Below are 17,668 nucleotides of genomic sequence, written 5' to 3'. Positions count from 1 at the left end.
TGTTAGGAAAACAAAGAATTGATACTCTCATTGACAAACAAAGAAAAACTGAAGTTACCTGTAATAATGAACAGGTAAAGAAAAATAGAAACACTTTAAAAGGATTTGACTGTATTTCAAGGAACATCTTCCACAGTACAAACTAATATCATTAGCGCTGTATCTGATGTCGTAAAAGATGCTATAAAAAAGAAATTGCTACCACTACATTTGTGGCCATTATTCTGCATGAAAAACATTTGATGTCATGTCAAAATCGCAGCTATCAACTGTTTTCTGTTTTATCTGTAATGGGCAAATACACAAAAGGTTCATCAGATTTACAGACACTAGTGACGATAGAATGTCTGGTGGTCTTTTTAAACATGTTGTAAACAGAGTTGAGGAATTTAATATCAAGGACAAGTTAGTCAGCAAACTTATGATGGTGCCTGTGTAATGAGTGGCCATATTAATGACTTACTTATATTTACTTAAATTACTTAAAGGAAATTTCAGAGCTGCCAAAACTGAAACATTTGTGGTCTCAAGACAACTATCCCAGTGCACTCTAAATGTAAGTGGAGTCCCAATGAGGCAGGTGGAGAAGTTTAAATACCTTGGGTCCATATTCACAAATGATGGAAAATGGGACGTAGAGCTAGATACTCGAATTGGCTTAGCAAGCTCAATATTGCGGGAGCTTGGCCGTTCGGTAGTATTGAAGCGGGAGTTAAGCCAGAAGGCAAAGCTGGCTGTCTTCAATACAGTCTATGTCCCCATCCTCACCTATGGTCATGAGAGTTGGGTAATGACCGAAAGAATGCGGACACGAATCCAAGCGGCTGAAATGAGGTTCCTTCAAGGGGTTGCGGGGCTGACAAAACTCGACAGAGTCAGAAGCTCTGCAATTCGGGAAACCCTCAATATTCAACCACTGTTTCTCCGTGTTGAGAGATCACAGTTACGTTGGTACGGGCACCTGGTCAGAATGCCACAAGAGAGGCTCCCTCAGCAGGTCCTCTTTGCCAAGCCAGAGGGTGGGAGGCCACGTGGAAGGCCAAGGACTCGCTGGATAGATTATATCCAAAACCTTGGGTGGACACGTTTGGGAATCCCACCAGAACACCTGAGCTTGGTGGCAGAGGATCGTGACTATTGGAAGTTCCTCTTGCAGCTGTTGCCCCCACAACCCAATTAGGAAGAGTAGGCCTTGAAGATGTATGTATGTATGTACTTAAAGGAAAGTATCGAGACATATCCTTTAGCAATATTTACACATTGCTATGCCCACATTTTGAATTTAGTTCTGAAGCAAAGAACTCTTGAATATCAAGGAATGCAGACTGTTTTTTCAAACTATCAGTGCATTAGCGGCTATTTTTCTAAATCATTGAAAAGAATAAATGCTTTAAAAGATTTTGTTGCTAAAAAATTACCCTCTGTCATACCAACCATACAGAACGTCACTTCCCATTTAACAGGCACATTAAAACATCACAGAAATCAACTTACAAGGGTTGTTTGAAAAGTTTGTAAATTTCCAATAGACAGCGACACAATTCATTCATTCATACCAGTGTCGGCATGTGTTACATCCTGAATGAAACATTTTTTGAAAGGCATTTATTCATTTAGGATGTTACGAGTCTAAAACAATAGATAAGAAAAAGAGATTGTACTCGAGTAGAATGGATAAAATGTCTGCTGTAAATAATGTTAGAATATTACCTCTTTATGCAGAATTACAGAATTTAGTGTTAACCCCCCAAAATCATGTAGAGAATTTATATAAAGTATAGTTCTTATAAGGTATTTTGTATACGATGAAGGAACAAACACAGTGTAAACGATAGTTCAAGGGTCACGCACTGGGAAGATGACACGCTGAATTTTGTGAAGACGCTACTCAAAAATCACATGAAGTACCGTATCGCGGCGGTCAGTGAAGGTTAGTCTCGGGCCAAAAGAGGATGCCAAGGGTAAAGATAGAACGTAGAATAAAAGGAGTTTGCACCCCTCCCTCGCCCTTCATTGCTCCGTTTTTTTTTTTTGGCTTGTTCGTTCCCTCCCGCAGATCTAGGATGGATTCGAGATGTTATTCCGATGTCGGATGGTGAGCTTATCCCCTTGATGATCGAAGTTCCGGATGGTGCTAAGCGCAAGATATCGTCATGTGTTGCCCATGTTCCTTTGTTGGAGATTTTGTCTAAATGAATCACGGACGTATCCCATATTCCTACATCAGAATTCCTGGAATCATCGAAAGCAGAACCAGAATGTAAGTTCTGCTTTGCCGGATCTTGGCAAAAAATAAACTTTGCCAAGATCTGAAAAGGGACTGCCCTAGACAGCTAGATTAAAGGATTCTTTCTTTGTTAAAGATTAATCTTTACTAATTGGAATAAGCACGTGTACAATCTAGATCGGCCGGAGTAGTTTAGTTGGCCTCCCATATAGAGTAAGAAGATAGGAAGTGATAGAGATATTTAGGTCAGTAAGATATTGGAAGAGTCTAATAGTAATTGTAGAGAGGCAAGATTATAATTAAACTAAACTAAAAAATAAGAAAAGTAACAACATAACACATGTATCATCTTTTTTCATGACCCCTAGCAAAATTTTAGCCACACGTGAGGCGTAGTTATTGTTTGGCAAACATTTAAAATTACTGTGTTCGCATTTTTCATAAAAATAGAGAAAAACGAGTTTCGTGCAGTGATAAAACTTTTATTTGAAGAAGTGGACGGCCACATAGATCAAAGCCGAGTTACATGAAGTTCATGGGGACTCTGCACCAGCATTAAAGACTATTTATTTTTGGATAAATGAGTTTAAACATGGTTGTAAGCCCATCAAAAATGAAGGTGCGCTCCAGATGCTCGAATGAGATCACTATGAAGGAAATGATTGACAAAATCCATGGTATCGTTATGGAAGACCGCCGAGTGAGAGTGCATGAGATTGTAAGCATCTCAACTGAATGGGTGTATAACAGCCTGCATGAAAAATTGCACACGAAAAAGCTGTGCGTGCAATGGGTGCTGTGATCTGTCTTTTCACATGCATTTTTGCATGTGAAAAGACATTTCAACGCAGCGTTTGGCGATGTTTAATCGCAATTATTATATCCATTTTTATATCCATTCGTGACTGTAGATGAAAAGAGTAAGACAATAAGAGGAGTCTATTATGGGTTATTGTTGGACCGTTTAAAAGAAGAACTGAAAAAAAAAGTGCTCTTTCATCAAGACAATGCAGTCCCAACATCGGCCATCCCAATGGCAAAATTGCACGAATTGAGGTTCGAATTGGTTCCACATCCACCATATTCTCCAGACTTGGTCATGTGTGACTTCTTCTTGCTCCCAAACTTAAAAATTTGGCTCGGTGGGAAAAAATTTTCTTTGAAAAAGGATGTCATCAAGGCTGTCAATGATTATTTTGCACAATTTGACAAATTCTACTTTTTAGATGGGATGAAAAAATTGGAAACTTGCTGGACCACATGTGTAGACCTCAATGGAAACTATGTTGAAAAATAAAGGTGATTTTTCCAAAAAAATTGACACCATTTGTTCATGCCCTGAATCTTTCTCAGGACTCTCATACCTGTGGTCTCTACTTTTTGGTCAAGTGTTTTATTTCTAACCCATCTCTCAGACCCATAAGTTAAAATTGGTTCGAGCACTGTCTTGTATACAGCTAATTTCTCTCTTATTCCATATAAATTTATTCAGTTGACTTCCTGCCATACCAGCTTTGTTGATTCTGCTGTCTATTTCCATATTTAATTTACCATCTTCACTAAAAATTGTGCCTAAGTAGCTGAAATTTACCAAACTTTTCAAACAACCTTCACATTGATTTTTTTGAACGCATAGTGGAGAATTCTGGGGAATGGGATGCGGATGCTGTAATCAAATAATCAAAGCTCATGGTTTTTTGCATTTCTTGCAGGATATTTGAACAATTTTGTCGCTAGAAATTTTTTCTGTTTTATTTGGTTATACTGATGTCTTGAATTAACATCAAGACATTAGTATAACAGCCAGATAAGGGTAAGACAATAAGAGGAGTCTATTATGCGTTATTGTTGAACAGTTTAAAAGAAGAACTGAAAAAAAAAAACGTGCTCTTTCATCAAGACAATGCAGTCCCACACATCAGCCATCCCAATGGCAAAATTGCACGAATTGCGGTTCAAATTGGTTCCCAATTCGAACCTCAATGGCAGTATCGCAAACATCATATGATGAAGTTTGCGATACTGCAAACTTCATGTCAAAACTTCAAACAATTGATGAGTCGAGACCTAAGAGACAAAAAGGACTGGAAGAGATGGAGAAGAGCATGTGCCTTCATTTATACCAGGGAATAGTCGTGAAAGTGAAAGATACTCTTCACTTTCAAAACTTAATTTTTTTCAACTCCTTTGCAGTGAAAGATATGGTCAGTATGTGAAGATGTTTCCTGATGATATTTTAGAAAACTTAAAGGATTTCTGTGATCCAGTTTTTCACCATTCACTTGAAAAAATTACCTGAAAGTATTATTTTTTTCTGAAGAATTTGCCAGGAAACCAGTGCATCACCTATTAAAATTCATGCAAGAAAATCAACTTCAGATGGCATTCAAGGAAATTTATGCTGGCAGAACTTGTTATGTCGATTCCGAGCTCTACAGTCGAGCGTTCTTTTTTGGCTATGAAGAGAATACATATGTGTTATAGAACGAACACAAACACAGGAAAGGCTGTGCAGCCTAAGCTTAATCGTTACTGAAAAGACATTGATGATGGAACTGAAGAAAACCTTTCATTTTATGATGATGTGCTAACATAATTCCTAAAGAAAAACAGAATATTGGAATTTGTGTATAAATAAAGTAATTAAAAGAGTTATTTCAGACTTTCTTTGATTCAGTCTGGAAAAATAATAATTTTCCAGTGATTACTTTTTATGAATTATTTAAAAATCGTGTCAAAATTCAAATTATCCATGTTTCACTCTAGTATTTGCCAATGATAATCTAATCTCACCAAGAAGAGTAAACCCTTTGTTTCTCAAAAAAACAGCATGCATGAAGCATAGCTATTGTTAATTTGACCTTTATGCTTTCCATATTTAAAATTATATTAACACATTGTCACATTCACACCCGAGTGTTTGTCGTTCCTTTATTCTCTAGGAGGTACTAGATTTTAGCGTACGCATGCTGTTTCCTCATTGAGCAGTCACATTTTCAAAAAGCTTATATGGCATGTTAGTCTAACTTCTATGGTAGAATTTTATTTCTAAAATTAACATCTGTTGAGTGTCTGGATGATACTTAACAGAAGGGAAGAGATTTCAAGTTATATACATATTCATTTTGCTTTTCATAAATTGAACATGTTCTGTATCCAATGGCTGTATTACAAACAGCTGTTATGCATATTTTCTGGAACACTGAAAATTTGAAAGATGTTAGGAGAAATGTGTTTAATTAGGTGTTATGTTTAGTGCTACAATAAATCTGTTCTGTTCACATGCATGCAGCATAGCCTGCGGGAGCAGAGTGTTTTTTCCATTAAGTGTGTCATCGTCTTACACTAACTGTTCCTAAATACAATACGCAGATGTTAAATATCTGCTTACTATATTTAGTGATAAACAAAGCTAACTGTTTTCCTTGCTTGTACAGTATAGCATTTATTGAATTTGGAAAGTTTTTTAATGGTATAGGGACATTTTTGTCCTCGGAAACAACAGACAGTAAAAATTTATCTATTCCTGAATAAAAACGAATACTTCTGTGTATTATAAGAAACTGTTGATCTACAACAAAATACCAGCATATGTGTTACTGAAAAGACAGAGAGCTGCTGACACACACACACACACACGAAAAAAAAAATTAATGAATGATTCCCAAAAATGTGGATAATTCCGATAATCGGATATTATGTATCCTATTATTGCATAAAATATGTAATGAGTCTCAGTAAACAAAAGAAAATTCTTTTGTTTACTGAGAAATACACATAACATGCAAAACAAATTTAATGAGATGATTTGCTGCTCCATCAAACCACGTGTATTCCTGCCACACCTAAATCAATCACCCGATCAACATTGTTAGTTCATTGGATTAGCCTTTCCCTAGTAGTTCAGTTAAAAACTACATGTAGCAGTTTTTAACTGAACTACTACATGTATTTATTAGTGGCTGTTTATTATTGGTTAGTTATTTATACTTTGCAAACAAATTTCTTTTCCTCTCCTTGTAATTTTTTTTTTAATTATGCTATCATAAATTCACTTCTTCATGTCTAGACTTTATAGGATCATATGCTATTTGCTCTACCCAGCAACTTATGGGACACACATATCACAAATGTTAATTATTAATAATTTGTTTGCCCTTAATGAAAGTATTTCTACTTGCACTTATTCTTTCCTTTCCCATTCTCACATGTCTCATAAATGATAGTCACATATTTTCACCTTTGAGTAATTTAAATATACCAACCAAACAGAGCATTCTTCTTCATTGTTTTCTAATAAATCCTAAAACAAACATTGTTCCCCACTCTATGCAGATTTGGTTACAATTAATTGATAAATTAAAGTATTCAAAGTTATCCTACAATTAATTGCATTAGACCAATTAAGATGAGCGCTGATGTGTTATGCACTCTCAGAACTTTCATACATTGATAAAATGCAATCACATGGTCTAATTGACGTGAATACAATCACATGGTCTAATTGTAATGTGGGTTGCATAACCCACACCCAACCGAAATATTAATATATATTTATAAATTAGCATTATTATTTCTGTGCAAGCATTTGAAAATAGCACAAAAAACTTCTGCAATATTTTCAGTAAAATTAAAGAACCTGAATAAAATATCATCTTCACTGCACTGATTGGAAGAATAAAAGATGGTAAATATCGCAAGTAATAAATAAATATATTGCTAAGATTGATCTCATATTTCAAAACAGAATGTAATTTATTTTATTTTCAGACATGTGAAATTTTATATCTCTTGTGAACAAATGAAATAAATAAAATGTGAACTAGAACATTTTTATGCTTGAAATATTGTAAGGTGGTTCACGTGTTTGATGCATCTCGGAGATTAATAATTAGATGTATGGTGGGTTCAGTGAACATGTTTCATAGAACCATATGTTCTAAGAAACTAGATGGAAAGTAGTTTGAGATATGGAATGTTTCATAGGACACCTTAAATATCTGAAGGCACTGAAGGTTACAAAGTAGTATACTCTCTAACTGGTTTCTCCTGGGAGATTAATAGTCAAACGTTTTATAGGAACCACTGCAAGTTTGAAGACACTGGATAGAGAGTACTGTAGTATATTTTCATAGGAAACATTCATATATCTCAAGGGCACTAGTTAGAGAGTGGTATACCAGTATATATAAGGCATTGAATTTTCTCTGCAACACAATACTGTTCTTTTTATTTCCCTTAAAAGTAATACTGGAATGCCGTATATTTCAAAACTACTTGGGTAGATATTTTAGCAAGAAAGTCAAGTATTTAAGTTTTTTATCCACATGAAATCTAAGATGCTGAGTAAGTGGAAGACACTGAAAAACCAAGAACTGATATTGCTGAGGAAGTGCTGTGGGAAAGGTATAAGCAGCAATGAGAAAGGAAGATTCCTGTACCAAGTTGGCTAATTAGAGAAAAGGCAAAATATTTCTATGGGAAAATGAACATATGTTCAAACTGCATGTATAGTGAGGGATGGTTGTACAAGTTTACACAGTGTCATGAAATCAAGCACATAGTAATTTGGGGAAACAAGCAATCATCAGATTTCGAAGCTGTAGGAGACTATAAAAGCTTTTCAAGAAATTGTTCATGATAAGCGTGTAATGGAGATGAGATCCATTTGTTTTGGTGGTGGATGTTGCCCACTTCAATTATGGTGCATAACTGTGAGCAAAATTCATCAACTGGATAAGAACAAAGTAAAGAGTGGGTTAATATTTTGTGTTATGCCAAAGCTGCTGAACCCACATATGCAAATCTCTTGTGATTTCAAAAAGTTGCAATCCACAAGCACTTATGGGAGAATCTCTCCCCCCCCCCCAATAATCTGTAGAGGTCAGAAAAATGTAAAGATGATAAAACAGATCTTCCAGGAATGATTCATGAATCATTTTGTACAGGAAGTAATCAGACATAACAAAAGATTTGGATTTCCAGCTACTACTCCTGTGATCTTATTATTAGATAATGTGAGGTCTAGCAGAAAGAACACCTGGTTTGTTCATGAAAATAAAGAAACAAAATCTTGAACAACATTGCGTGATTAAATTTTGTGTGAACCTGAATGACTGCACTACCAAAACATTTGATAAAATTAAGTGGATGTGTAGTAATGATTCTATCACATGCTCAAGTATTTAAATGGCATAAGATGTTTTTTGGAAGGGAGAGAAAACCTGGAAGATGAGCAACATGCAGAGCAGCCTGTCACAACAAGAATGAATGAAAACATTGAGCAAATATGGCGCTGCATCCATGAGGATCGTTTAACATTCCAAATAATCTCAGAAGAACTGCATATTAATTATTTCACCATTCACAAGATTTTGATGAAAAATTTGGAAATGCAAAAGATCCGTGTACAAGATGATTTCAAAAAATCTCAGTGATGATCAAAAAGATTGCTGCTGCAATGTTTCCACAACCGACTTCAAAACGAACCTAATTTTTCAGATCATATTATCACTGGGGACAAGAGATCTGAACTGTGCAGTACTGCACAGTTCGGAGTGCGTGGACAGAAGAACAGAGATTTAACTTTGGATAGAAGGCTTTGCAGGCACAATTTTATTATACTGTATTACAAGATGAACAGGGAGGCCATTTATTTCAAATGAATTTATTCTAAATGCATTTGGGATTTCTCAAATGTACACAGGCCCATAGCAACGTATATTTTTAAGATCATTCTGAAACAACCAGTTTAATTATAATCTATGCTAGATAACTTTATTATTATTATAACAATTCTCCCAGACTTAGAGACTTATCAAGGGAGAAGTTTTTACGACAAAACCACTTAGTAGGGTAGTCATCCATCCCAGTTTTCCTGGAATAGTCCAAGTCCTTATCCTGCATTCCAGAATCTGAAAATCCTGGATTTTGTGAACAAGGCATTAGAATTTTTAAAGAAAAGGGGAAAAATGAATTTTGTAAACTAGGACCTGTAAAATAAAGTATTAATTTCTGTTATGAGCCCTTGTTGTAATTCTGATTTATGTTATGTTTGAGTACATTTTTAGATTTTACAGACTGATAATGGGTCATAATCACTCTCTCTTAGTTATACTTAAATCATTCTTCATTAGAATTAACAGGACTAATTATAATTATTAATAGTGCTATTTATCAATAAAAATGTAAACTATATATAATGTACATTTTATTTAATTATATAATACACGTATGTTAAAATAAACAATAAAGGAAATAACTCTAGGTGGGACTTTTATTATTATTACCCAGGATCTCGAGTGAGTCAACTCATTGTTGGAAGCTGTATATCACCTACACCAGCTGTCATACCTTCTCTTAAACTCATTTACACTTGATGCACTCACTACTTCAACAGGCAAAGTGTTCTACTCACTCACTACTCTGTGAGAGAAAAATTTAGCTCTCACCTCCTTTGTTAACTGCAAAACAAACTATAACTTTCACGGATACCCTCTTGTTCTCCCTACCTTTTCCATATAATGATAAATTTTATTAGTTGATAATCTGTAACACCCTTTCTATTATATCAGCCCTCTTTCTCCTGTTTACCAGTGTCTGCAGTCCACATACTCTCAATATGCCCTCATAATCTACATTCCATAATCCTGATATCATCTTTGCATCATTTCCACATCATCTTTATCCCCTCCGAAACCAGGACACCAAATCTGCACACAGTAGCCTGAGTGTAGTCATATGAAGACCTTGTAAAGAGGAAAAATGAATTTCTTATCCTTACATATCAATGTTCATTTCAATACTGCAATTATCCGCTCAGTAGTTTTTGTGTAATGTGACCTCTGAACTTCAATTTCCTATCCATCATAATTCCAAGATCCCTGGCTTCATCAATTTCTTGTAATGTACTCCCACCAATATAATATGCTATTTTTTTTTCAGCATGAAACTCTGAGTTTCTTATTCGGCTAAGAAACGATATAGGATGTAATATCCCTTAACTTATGTAATGTGATATCATGATATCACAAGTCATATGTCGCCGAATTGAAGCCTTTGGCTCTTCATATATCTAATAATTTATTAGGACACCTCTTGGCAATACTCATAGAAGGGTTGTAAGTTCTGTTCGCTACAAACTTGATATTAACTAGGTCTACCTACTCACTGATGAGACCTCAATAAAGGTTGAAACCGGTCTGGGCAGTGACCTTCTCTCATAATGTCGAACAGTAATACAGCTCCTAGGAGCTAAGTTCACATTATGGGTAAATATCAAGAATAGTGATTGGAGCTTGCTCCACCTTTGACATGAGTTGCCTCCGCTTGCACTACCTTAAGGGTCAGTTGCTGCAGTATCCAGGTATTTGCTTACACTTGGAATCGCCAAACTCTATATAGTTTCTACTATATTTGGCATGAAACTCTTTGAGTTTCTTATTCGGCTAAGAAACGATATGGGATGTAATATCTCTTAACTTAAACAAGTCATATGTTGCCGAATTGAAGCCTTTGGCTCTTCATATATCTAATAATATGCTATTGTAAATTTCATCACACCAAAGTGTATAACTTTACTAACACCGAAACTGACAGCCTTTATCATTTGCATTCTAGCTTATTCAAATCATTCTGTAAGCACTGTATATCAGTAGCATCCCTGATTGCCCTGCATATAAGGTGACCAATGGCATACCTGGTCACCTTAAAGCTGTTAATTTCATATCCATTCCACACCACTTTCTGATAGCTATCTATCTGCCACTCAGCAATCCAAGTAACTAATTTATATTCCAATTCCATATTTTTCTTCAGTTTATGCAACAGCTTTTCATGTGGTACCCTATCAAATGCCTTAACCAAATTATCATACATTACTAAATGGCAAACAATTCTGATTAGATCATGCTTAATATCTATGTGTGCCATGTGAACTCCCACCCCCTAGACATTAGGGAACATAAGAAAATATTATGCCCCAGTTTGTGAATTTCTAAAGTTGATCACCCTACTCTTTAGATCTAGTTCACAAATTCATCACTGACAGTCAACTCTGCTTGTAATTTATCTACAGTAAATCTATTCATGCATCACTCACTCATTATGTAAGGAAACAGTTGTTGTTCTTATTTAGCACAACCTTATGCAACTTCCAGAATTCACCTAGTTCTTGTTCCTTCTCTTAATTCTACCATTTGAAAAATCTCTCTTATCTCCATATTTAGTAAATACATCTCAAATGCTTAAGCATTGCAATCATATTCTTTGAATTCATATATCTACATCTTGTATCTACATGAAAAAAAAAAAAAATTATATGCCAATATCGGCCATTTTTCAGAAAACTGAATTTAGATTATTAGTGCTAAATTCAACTATGAAACAGTCATTTTTGGACAGTATGGTAGGTTTCACAAGTTGACTATGCTGTGTGTAAAGTGACAAACAGTATGGAAACATTTATTATACCATTCCTCAGTTTGTGACATTTTTCATTTTTTTTTTAAAAGTGCTGCAATTCTAAATTTGGCATTTTTTCCCTTCACCCAAAGTATGACAGATCATACAGATTCATTCAAATTCCACTATTTTGGAGCAATCAGTACTCATTTCAGCTGAATGGAAAAAGTGACTCTTGTATTTTAAAAATGATTCTTCTTGATTAATTTAGCATGTCAAGGGACATGTGTCAAGCAGCATACCTAAAAATTGGAATTTTTGATTTGTCATTTTTTTCATCAGTTGCAATATAGAAAAATATTATATAAATTAAGATATTTTAAAAGCAAAGTACATATCAACTGTAGCATAGCTTGATTATTGGTGCTCTTGACAAATTTGCTTCTTCAGTGTTCAATTTCGATAAAATATGTCTTCAGCATCCTTCGAACTCTGTCACCAACCACAGTGTTCCTACCTCAGAATATCGATATCTCTTATCCTTCAAGGAAAAAGTTTCTATTATAACACTCAAAGTTTTTCGTATTACATGTGATAGTTTAACACAACAAAATAATTTAGTGAGGAAGTATAAACATGGTTTTGTTTATCAAGTAACTTTTTTACAGTTACTTGGCTTAACATGTGCACTACATGTTAATAACATATGTTAAACTAGCACTTCATTTGTAAACCCAAATCAGCAAAGAACATTGCTTTAAATCAGCATGATGAATACACTGCAGCAAAATGAATAATTAGTTTGAAAGAATTAAAGATACCAAGAAATATATACTTGGTTTAATCCTTTATTGAAGTGTAAGCAAACAAAGTTTGTGCCTGAAATATAATCAGGACTGGGGCAACTCGTATATAAGAGCTAATGACTTCCCATCACTTGCCTTGGGATCCCATAATGCAAAGCATTTATCCTTACAGGTATGTATAATGCTATGCATTACACATACTCATAGTATGTCCTGATTATACTTCAGGCACAAACTTTGTTTGCTTACACCTGGATAAAGAATTAAACCAAGTATATAAATATATTATCAAGGTAATATAATTTCTTGCTATCTTTAATTTATAGTATAACCAAGTGGAAAAACTTCAAACAACTAAATCTAGTTTGAAGGAAGTTTGGTTTTCCAATTTGAAGTGATATGGTGCTTTTATAAAACACGAAGCTCAACAAAAAGAAGTATGTTTGTAGAGAAAATGGCAACACTGCTTGATATGATAGGAAAAACAGATTACACAACTAGAGTGAACTAGAAGTCGAATAGCTTTAACATAAAACAACTTGTGATACTCTTGCAATTCACCGAGCATAATATATCATTTAGTTATCTTTAAAATTACTGGCAATATTTTATTTTTTTCTCCTCTAACTTTTTAGAAGCTAACAGATTTTAGTGAAATTTTCATAGTAGACTGGTAAAAAAAAATGTTATTTGGATGAAAGGGAGTTAGAATTCTCCATCTACTTGAAACGATATAAGATATAAACAGTTGAGGAAAACAATGGCTTTCCATTAGAAACAGACTAAATAACAGCAAGTGAAACTACTGTTTTTGTTTATAGTTTGTGTTATGATATTGTGAAAATTCCTGCTTCAGGAATGTTCTAATGACAACCTTCTTTTGTTTGCTTCTGAGAAAGCCATTATGACAAAATGACATGATCAATCCAAAAAGCTTCAATGATTATATTTAAATTTAACAATAACACAAAAAGCAATCACTGGCCCCAAGTGTATAATTCCCTGCAGTGCACAAAGGATTCCTTCAGGTTAACAATCTTTCAAATCTGCAACCAGCTAATATATATAAAGGAAATTCAGTATAGTAAACTATCCATTATAACAACCTATTCTTGAGATCCCTATGAGTTTGCCATAGTAAGAGTTAACTTCACTATGCTTGAACAATTTTAGGTTTTGAAGTCGCTTCTTTCTCTCAATCCCGAGCACAGAAGGTTGTAAAACACATCCTATATTTTGGCACAATGGGTTGAGTAAATGGTAGATAAGCTGGGAATCCTTGATATCTACAGACTAAACATGGTACTTTGAAACATTCAAGCCTCCAAATAAGCAAGATGTTGGTCTTATACAAGGTCACATAACTGTCTACCATCTAAAGATCAAGACTTCTACAAACATCTCCATGTCACTACAGGATTCAAATCTATAACTTATAGGTGAGAGAGTGGAAATACTTTCTCTTCAACCACTTAAGCAACTAGCTAATATATCCAGTTCACATGTACTAAGTTCATGTTTTCAGGATAACATGAAAAGTGAAGATAAGGATATTCTAGATGTCTGGAGTAATTACTTTGAAAAACTGCTAAACAAAACAAGCAGTGAGAGAAGAGTAATAGAAAATATTCAAGAAGACTGCAAAGAGGAGTACATATTAATTGCTAGAGCAGAAAAAAGTTATCAAAAGAATGAAATGTGGAAAGGACCAGAAATGCTCAAATAGAGGTGTCTAAAATTTTCCAGTGGTTTCATGGCATAACTAAGAAGGCCTGATCAGAAGGCCAAATCCCAGATGATTGGAGTAGAGATCTCATAGCAACCATTATAAAAAAAAAGGGAATAAAAGCTGAACGAGAATTACGGAAGAATTTCTCTACTAACGCTTCAAGTAAGATTTATGCACGCATACTTGAGGCGAGGCTGAAAAAATATTGTGGAAAAGAAAAAGCTGGGTTCAGACAGACCAAACAGAGGTTGTCAAGATCAGATTTTCATTATGCGACAAATATTTGAGAAATCATGAGAATATGATAAGGCGCCAAAGAAAAGCTTTTCGAAATGCTACAATTAATCTTGGGATAAGTGGAACATTGTACAGAACAATATGTAATCTGCATTTAAATTGTCAGCAGTTAGAACTGAAGGAAATGCAGGAAGATAGCCTGATGTCAAATCCAGTGTAAGACATGATGTACACTATCTCCCCTCTTATTCATCATCTATATGAATTACATTATGAAAAAAAAAAGTGGAATTAAACCTGATATTAGAATTGGAGATATCAAACTTAGTTCTTTGCTTAATCAAGATGATGTTGTGCTGCTAAACACATCCAATGCAAATCTCCATGATTCTCTAAATTGAATAACAGCTGTAACAAAGCTCTAAATTCACTAACAGTTGTTTAGTAAAGACAGCAACTAAGAAAATAGACAGAAACACAGAAAACTTCAGTTACATTCTCAACAGAGAAAACCTATACAATAACTAAAATATTTCAGCTATTTAGGCACAGTGTTTAGTGAAGATAGCAAATGAAATATGGAGATATAACAGTAAAGAAATTACCAGCATACAAGACAGTGTTCAAACTAGTTTTAATCTACAGATATGAGAGTTGGGATAGAAATAAATCACTTGATCAAAGATTAGAGACCATGGATAGGAGGATTCTGAGAAAGATTAGGAATGTGCACAGATGACATCAATGGCAGAATCATATTAAAAAGGAAGATAGTAGAAAGAACCCTGACATTATCAGCATTCAAGAATGTGCTATCAGAGCTAATTTAAGGTGGTATGGTCACTTAAATAGAATGGGTGAGAAAAAGTTAGCAAAACGGGTGTTTGATGCCAATATGGCATGAAAGAGACAGAGGAAGACCAAGGTCTAGGTGGAGTGATTCAGTCAGAAGTGTCTTAGAACACGGAAAAACGTTAGTTATGACAATACTGGAGTGCTGACAAGTAACTGACTAATTTGGAGGAAAATTGCTGATAGTAGTTAGTAATAATTTACTATGGTGAAATTCTGAACTTCTCACTGTCCAGAACCCTAGTTTAAAATACTGCTGTCAAGGAGGGCCAGTAATTTGTAACATTACATGAGTTTGCTATGAGTTACAGTGCAAATATTTAAAACCTACATGGTTTAAAATGTAAATGTCCTTTTATCATCTTAAAAACAATCAAGTAACTTAGATTTCATAAACCTAAAACCTAATTTATGTAAAATAAGTCTGCAACAAATTGTTAAATAGCTTTTTTTTTTTTTTTTTTTTTTTGGATTTTTGTTCTTGCAAATTTTAAATTAATCAAATACAGCATAAATGGGGAATGAAAATACATTTTATGTTAAATACATTTTAAGATAAACAAAATAAAAAATATATAGACTTCAATGTACACCTTGAAAATAACTTTTTATATTTAAAAAAAGTTATATATTCAAAAAATATATAAAAACAGATTACCTCAGCAGACCATATTGAAGAACCAAACAGTGCTGTTACTAGATGAACTATAATTATGCTGATCTGGGCTTCAGTAACATCATATCTTGCAAAATAAAATAAATAAATAAAGGACAAAATAATGAACATTTTCAATTTTAAATCCTGATATTAAACAGTAAACATGTCAAACACTCTATTAAAAACAAACTGAATGAAAAATTATTTCTAAAATTCCATTATAAGCAATTCTGCAATCAGACAGTTTTTAAATTGTCAATTAAAGTCTATTCTAGTAGTGAGATAAAGTGTTTTCCAAATATTCCCTCTTTAGCGATTACTGTTTAACAATGTAAGTTCGCCTGTTAATTTAGCAATTTATTTATCATCATCATCAAATTCCTGCCATGTACCCTCGAGGGATGTACAGGATATGATAGCACTACATGAAAAAAATTACATCATTACTAACTTCCTATCTACAATTTTCCTCCAAATCAGTCTGTTACTTGTCAAGACTCCAACATTATCAGGTCTTATATTTCTATTGTCTAAGGCACTTTGTACCATATCAATCCACCTATATATTGGTCTCCCTCTGGGTCATTTCGCTGCCAACCTGGCAGAGAACACTTGTTTTGCTAATCTTTCTTCGCCCATTTGGTTTAAGTGACCCACCTGAGATTAGCTCTGCTAACGCATTCCTGGATGCTAACAATTTCAAGTTCTTTCCTAATATCCTCGTTTTTAATATGATATTGCCATTCTTGCCATCTGTTCATGCCTATAATCTTTCTCAGGACTCTCATATCTGCGGTCTCTAGTCTTTGGTCAAGTATTTTACTTCTGACCCAGCTCTCAGATCCATAAGTTAAAACTGGTTTGAACACTGTCTAGTATACAGCTAATTTAGTGTTCCAACTAATTTCTCTCTTATTCCATATGAATTTATTCAATGGACATCCCACCATACCAGCTTTGCTGATTCTGTTGTCTATTTCTATATTTAATTTATCATCTTCAGTAAAAATCGTGTTTAAGTAGCTGATATGTTTAACTTGTACCACAGGTTCTCCATTCACAACACAGTTGACATTTTCAATGATTCTGCCTATTTTCATTGTCTTTGTCTTTTTATTGCTGACCTTCATACCATATCTATTACAACAGTTATTCAATTTAGTCAGAGAAACTTGCAGACTTGTAGTGGATTTATTTAGAAGTATAACATCATCCGCATAAAGCAAAGAGCTGACATTAACATCTCCAATTTTGATATCATGTTTAATACCACTTTCCTTCATAATGTGATCCATATAGATAATGAATAAAAGAGGGGATATTGTACACCCTTGTCTCACACCAGATTTAACATTAAACCATCTTCCTGTACTTCCTTCAATTCTAACTGCTGACTCACAACTCAAATAAAGACTAAGTATTGCTTGATATAATGCCCCATTGACACCATATAACTGCAGCGTATTGAATAGCTTCTCTCTTGGCACCTTGTCATATGCCTTTTCCAAATCGACAAAACTTAAATACAGATCTTTGTTATATTCCCATGCTTTCTCGACTATTTGTCATAAAGTGAAGATCTGATCCTGACAGCCTCCATTTGGCCTGAATCCAGCTTGTTCTTCACCAAGCTTTTCTTTCACAATTCTTCTCAACCGTTTCTCAAGTATACTTGCAGAGATCTTGTCAGGAACACTCAGTAGGGAAATACCTTTGTAATTCTAACACTCTGTTTTATTTCCCTTTTTATATATGGG

The 17,668-nt window shown here is 34.3% G+C and overlaps 1 protein-coding gene across 1 annotated transcript in view; it reads right to left on the bottom strand.

Moving 5' to 3' along the window:
• Window positions 1-17,668, bottom strand: part of LOC150092741 (cholinephosphotransferase 1-like) — a 204,806-nt gene that overhangs the window by 122,598 nt on the left and 64,540 nt on the right. Inside the window, exon 4 of the mRNA XM_090414422.1 lies at window positions 15,912-15,996. Within this exon, the coding sequence (XP_090270548.1) occupies window positions 15,912-15,996 (85 nt within the window). The remainder of the gene's footprint in view (window positions 1-15,911; window positions 15,997-17,668) is intronic.

The sequence above is a fragment of the Typopeltis vanoorti genome, chromosome 25 (assembly GCF_054136105.1).
Source record: "Typopeltis vanoorti isolate ZY-2024b chromosome 25, IOZ_Tvanoo_1.0, whole genome shotgun sequence".
Classification (NCBI taxonomy): Eukaryota; Metazoa; Arthropoda; class Arachnida; order Uropygi; family Thelyphonidae; genus Typopeltis; species Typopeltis vanoorti.
Note: the sequence above shows the minus strand (reverse complement) of the source record. Positions and strands in the feature narration are given on the sequence as shown.